The sequence below is a fragment of a genome, unplaced genomic scaffold (assembly GCF_019419815.1).
Source record: "Pyrus x bretschneideri cultivar Hongxiangsu unplaced genomic scaffold, Pyrus_bretschneideri_v1 Contig8, whole genome shotgun sequence".
Classification (NCBI taxonomy): Eukaryota; Viridiplantae; Streptophyta; class Magnoliopsida; order Rosales; family Rosaceae; genus Pyrus; species Pyrus x bretschneideri.
In genome coordinates, this window is record NW_025999820.1 from 2,394,935 (window position 1) to 2,401,230 (window position 6,296).

General features: G+C 39.4%; 1 protein-coding gene across 1 annotated transcript; it reads right to left on the reverse strand.

The window, feature by feature from the left end:
* Positions 1-87: 87 nt before the first annotated feature.
* LOC103964654 (malate dehydrogenase, glyoxysomal) lies at positions 88-2,796 on the reverse strand. The gene is made up of 8 exons (XM_009377606.3): positions 2,450-2,796; positions 2,033-2,347; positions 1,854-1,943; positions 1,680-1,763; positions 842-877; positions 687-776; positions 491-585; positions 88-406 (listed from the first exon to the last, which is right to left on the reverse strand). The coding sequence occupies exons 1-8, from the start codon at positions 2,747-2,749 to the stop codon at positions 334-336; spliced, it is 1,083 nt and encodes a 360-aa protein (XP_009375881.1). The 5' UTR covers positions 2,750-2,796; the 3' UTR covers positions 88-333.
* Positions 2,797-6,296: the final 3,500 nt, after the last annotated feature.

Sequence of the window (6,296 nt, forward strand, 5' to 3'; positions counted from 1 at the left end):
CATTTTCCTTTTCGCTTCATTGCAACAAACATTTCATTTCACTTTGATCTTGGGTGGATATAAATGAATTAAAAGAAAATCAATCGCTGCCTGAACACACGTTTTATTTTTGATGAACATGTTCGAGTACCATACAAGCTCTATGACACAGCTTAGAAACCTATATGTGATGCTCTAAATCAAGGAGTTGTAGAGAGCGTCTTAGTTTGCATTTGATAGATCAATTACCTACCGTTTATTTTCTATCAATGTGATGTTGAGAAAGGGTATCAAGGGACCATCTAAATTCTGAAACGGCTTCATCTCCAACGTAAAGTAGTAAACACAACCTGTTCATTTTCTGGCGAAAGAAACCCCCTTCTGAATGCTTGCTGCTAGTTCTTTCTTTGCCTTCTCCAAGCCAGCCCTGTTTTGCAAACACGGAAAACTGTAAAACTTTTCGTATAGAGTAAGTCAATTGCACGGCTTCAAAACAGGTAAGATTACGAACCTCTCATACTCATTCAGGGGGCCAAGAGGATATATTTCCTCAGCTCCAGTACGGCCAAGCCGCACCTTGGATGCAAAGAAGGGAAGTTCAGTCACCTACAGTAGGCATGCATTTCTTGTTAGGTCGAAGACAAGAAAGACCAGTTTATGACATAAATTCAGTTCATACAGAAGCAAATAAAATGCTAGTAACATGCCTGAGAAGCCATAAATGCACATTCGACAACCCCAGCATCTCCTCGCAAGCCACGAAGGCATGCATCTGCAAATTTAACAGCAGCATATGCCTGCATTTTTTGTCAGTTACTGTAAATATAAATTAAGAAAAAGTAAAACTTCTGAAACTACTAACCATTGATAATGTTGCAGAACCAGCTCCAGCTTTTGCCTGAAAAACATGTAAAGATTAACTGGTAAACTAGCACTCTTGAGTATCAATAAAATTATGGTAGCACGAAAATGCAAAAGGTTTTGAAGCAAGGCACCGTTTTTTAATTTCCAATCACAAAATAGAGGAGACTTTACTCTTCTAAAAGATGAGATGAGACTAAGCATGGTGTTAAGAATCATGACAGCACTGAGCCAGAGAGTGGTAGCCTATAGACAGGAAAAGCTATGACTACTAAACCTCTTGCATAAGACCTGATAACCACTTAAGGAGTCTCTGCCTGCAAACACTGAGGGAATGGGAAAAGCTCTCAATACCATCTGCTTTCATTTACAAGAGCAATTTTTGAATCCTAATAAGCAAATCTTTGACATGAGCTAGTCCGTGATACTAAAGTACCTTTATCCCACCCTGTTAATTGTTATCATGTCTTTTGCATGCCCAAATCTGCAACCATTCACGATGACCATAAAGAAAGTTGCTGCAAATAGCCCACAACTACTGCTCAGATACTCTGTCAATTGTACAAAACCTCCGGCCACCACTTAATTCGATTGTTGTACCCTCTTAACACCTTCTACGGTACTTTGTCAGGGTATCAGCCTTAACAAACTATTCAGAACTTATAATTATTCCAATCTACTGTCTACGGTACTTTCCCACATTTGTTCTGTCAAAAAATTATCTAACTTTCTGCATTAAATTAAAATAAATTGTAGGATTTGCATTCACTTAAAGTAAAGCATGTAGTCTCCATATGTAATTAGCAGCCAATCAAGAAAATAAGCATTTTGTTACTCACCTCAACCACCTCAGTGCCACCATTCTGAATGCGATCTGTTAGGTAATCAACTTCTTTTGGGGTGAAAGAGCATGGAGGTTTAACCTGCATAAAGCAATAACGACAATGACTTTAAACAAACTCTCTGCACAATCACACACAGAGCTGAAACATCTGAAAACAAGGTGTCCTAACCTGAGACAGAAGAGGCAAAATTGTAACCCCTGCATGACCCCCAACAACGGGAACGTCGATGTCCCTAGGATCAAGACCCAGAATCTCTCCCTGCAATCATATAACAATTTCATAATCTATAATCAAAATGTGCAATTGGGTAGCAATAAAACATAATAATCAAATTACTAAATGCATACCACAAAAGTATTGGCTCTAACAACATCAAGCATGGTGACTCCCAATAGTTTCTTAGGATCAAAGGTACCAGCTTTTTTGAAAACTTCAGCAGCAATGGGAACTGTGGAGTTCACAGGGTTGCTAATCACGTTAACAATGGCATACGGACAGCACCTGGCGATTGCTTCACTGATCGTCTTGACGATTCCGGCATTGATGTTGAACAAATCGTCCCTTGTCATTCCGGGTTTTCGGGGCACACCGGCCGGAATGATCACCAGCTCCATTCCGGTCAGCGCTTCCTCCAGCTGCTGCTGCCCCAAAAACCCGCGCACCTACAAAACCCAATAACCCAATTTTGCAAATTTAGAAATTTGAAAATTGAAATGAATGAATCAACGAATTTGGGATTTGGGGTTTGGGATTTTGGAGCTTACTACGGCGCCGGTGTCCATGTGGCTGATATCGGAGGTGACGCCGGGGGTGTTGACGACGTCGTATAGGTGGAGAACTGAGACCAAGGGGTTCATCTTCATTAACATGGCGAGAGGCTGGCCTATGCCGCCGGCTGCTCCAAGTATGGCTACTTTGAAACCAGCGGCGCCGCCCTTGGCGCGGCAATTCAAGCGGCTAACAGTGGCAGCGTTCTCCATCTGGAGATTTGGTGGGTCCAAATGGGCGGAAATTCTAGCAATCCGTTGGTTCGCGTTTACTTCTGAGCTCGTCTGCTGCTGCATCGTGTGATTTTTTGTAACGAAAATTGATCTGATCGTCGATAAATAAATGAGCAGAGAGAGGGGGTGGAGAGGATGAGTGAAGACGGGAAAGCTTTGCTGGGAAATTGGGCGGTGTGGAATATGGAAACTGATCTTATCCCAAGTTGAAGTTCCCAAAACCCAATAATATGACTGATCCGAACTTTATGACTTCTGACGTTTCACCGCAATTGGGTTAGGTTGTCCGCTCTCTTATTTTCGTTGCCTTCCGTGCCCTTCTATATTTGTATGATCATGGTTAAATTATGTTAACATTTTATATTATTATTTATTTTTCTCTTATTATTTTTATAAAAAAATAATATAAAATGTTGATGTGGTTTAATCGTGACCACATAAAACAAAAGAGCACATGAGGGCAGACAATCCTTGTCGATTGGGTTATGGGAAAGGAGGTGGATTATCTGCCCTCCCATTTCCATACTCTCCCCATGCTCTCTTGTTTGTGTGGTCACAGTTAAGTCACGTCAATATTTTATATTCCTATTACTTTTTGTTTTATTATTTTTATAAAAAATTAATATAAAATGTTGACGTGGCTTAACCGTGACCACATATCATAGGAGGGCATGGGAAGAGTATGAAAATGGGAGGGTAGACAATCCACCTCCTATGGGAAAAGGATAAGGATTTAGATCTCATCCGGATCCAAATTGTGGGGATCCGAATCCTCACATCTTAACTATTCATCTATCCCCACATCTTAACTATTCATCGTACATTGTACAGTTAGAAATCATTTGATTGTTATTATTTAAAATTAAACACATATAGTAACTAACAAAAACTGACCGCAAGATATACGATGAACGGTTAGGATGTGAGGATCCTTAGAATCTTCATGAAGAGGATCTTCATCCATGGAAAAAGCCATAATATGAAATGGGTGCATTTTTCTCACCCATAACTTTGGATAGGGGTGGAAAAAAAAATTGGAATTTCTCAAATTGAATCGAAAAAAAAAAGTCCCAAAACCAAACAGAAGGTTCTGAACCGATAACTATTTTAATATAATTTTATATATAGAATTAATAATAGCTTTTGGATTTGGTTGAGATTAAATCTTAACCATTCGTTAAAAACTTAACTCCCTCTCACCTTAATTCCTCATAGATCACAAACTCTTGACTCTCTCTCAACCTTTGAAGCTCTCTCTGAGTCTTGACCTATCTTACTCTCTATCCTTTCTGAGTCTCCAACATCACCACCCACCACCACACTTCTCCTTCTTGAACCTCTCCAGCGTCGTCACGACTGTAGAGGCACGCATCTTTGAATCTGTCCCTCTCAACCCTTTTTGTTTCTTTTTCTCATCTCATGCGTCACTCCCAACCACTCATTCCTTTATCAACTCATCGTCGACCACAATCATCTCTGTTTTATCTTCGACGTTCAAGCTATTAAGGTAAGCAATTTCATATTTACAAAACGAATTAGGGATTTATGCTTTAGGGCTTTTGAATTAAGGTTCAAATGAGGATTTACAAATTAGGATTTACTAATTGGGATTTTACGATTTAGGGCTTTTGGTAGTTTCTGGATTTGGATTTGGATTTCTCAAATTTGAATAATTTAAAATTTTTAGCATGCATGTTTGATTTCTGCAATAAGATTACTTAGATTTATGAGTCATGCACATGATAACGCTCCAAGAGGTAAGTACCTTTGGTTATTTATTGTATACATGATGGAATGTAGATTTTACATGCTTACGAGTCACACACACGAGCTACACTCTGACTTGAGTTAGCCTTAATCATGTGTAACTTTTATATGATAAGCCTCTAACTGATTCAAGTCTAAATTCCCTTAATCGACCACAAATAAGTTAGCTTGGTCAAAGAAATAATGTCCTATGCAATGACTCAGACACCTATAATGGGTCAACATTTGGAATTGCATATTCAGAGCTGCGAATGATCTTTCAGATCGTTTCCATGGATGGCCCAAGGAATGTGCCACCTTGCCACCCTTATAGCAAACTCTCATTCTTCCTTTCAAGAATGTATATGTTTTGAGCCTCGCATGACTTTGTTTATACTTTCTTGCATCATCTTTTTTGAGGTATAGGAACCCCCCAATATACCTGTAAACATCAGAACTTCGGTGAAATAATGTTCACCAACAAGTTAAATTTTGACTCGTTAGGGCTTATGTGGCTTACACTATGGGTCTTGCCAAATTGCGCACATTGCATGTAACTTATCAAGGACAGACGAGTCATCAAACGACATATGTCGACATTGAAATCTCCTTCAAACAAGAGCAAATTAACCATTGTTAAAACCAAATTTACGCACCGATCATGTGTAGAGGAAGTGTTCGAACTCGACTACTTGCAAAATAGTAAACAACTATGAACAAGCCTAGACCGGGGGAAGGGGGGAGGGTGTGTCGACCAAAGACTCTCTGACGCTCAAGTTAGTGAATAGTTTTAAACTCAAGCAGTGGGCAAGAGAATTCAAGTGTTTAGACTGCGCTACCAGAGATGAACCCTAGATGACTGTATTTATACTTTAAGGAGATAGGCATTTTTAGGATAGAATCCTTATTCTAAGTCGGGAGAATCCTAGAGGATATCTAAAGGTAGATATTGCATAGGAGTTATAATTACTTGCGATTCACACCAATTCTTAGATTGCAGGAACTCCAAGACTTAAAGGATCTGATTGTGTCTATATCCAGATTAGATCGCGTGTTTGCAAAACAAGCATGGTTATCTAGTGGAGTCGCTAGGGCTCCACCTATCGCCCCAGAATAGATAATGGTGGCACTGCTACTCTTTCCTCATCCAGTTTCCTCTCTGATCTTTCGATGTTCGAAATCCTTAAACCAAAAATCTTCTTTTTCCTTAATAATCTCTATAACAAAGCTAAGTGATTCCCAATTTAGTCATTATTCCATGCTAGTATCCTTCGCTTCTTGCTTTCATAAAATTCATCCCCTCGTAGCACCCTCCATGCAATTCTTGTGTATAGGTGGAACCTCTGCAAAGTGTTGAGATTCTTCAGAGGGTTCTTCGTCACCGCTTTCTTCTTCATCCTCCTCTTATAGACGATGGCAACGACGGACCTCCATCATAATACTCACCCTCAATGTAGTATCTTGCTTGAAACATAGCAAGATGGGTATAGCACGTAATTTATTATGTAGCAATATCTCTATTAGCACCAAGGACTCTTGCCAAGGAGCCTTCAAAAATTTTCTTTTGTCAGGGGTGAGAGCTTGTCTCCCCCAAACTATTGTACCTATTTGAACCCTTTTACTAAGACTTTGATAATAAACATGTGCATACGCGATCTTTTTACTTTGTCTTGTGCCTTTTTTCCTTAATCTGATAAATCCTTCCAAAGTAAATGAACTTGTAGAAATAAAATAAGCAACGAAGCAGGATACAAGTAAGTTTGTGGGCTTGGGACATAGCTCAAAAGCCCCATTAGGTAATGTTGATGTGGAGTAACATTACCTCTCAAACTTAGAATCCATAAAGTATTCTCATCGCGATATC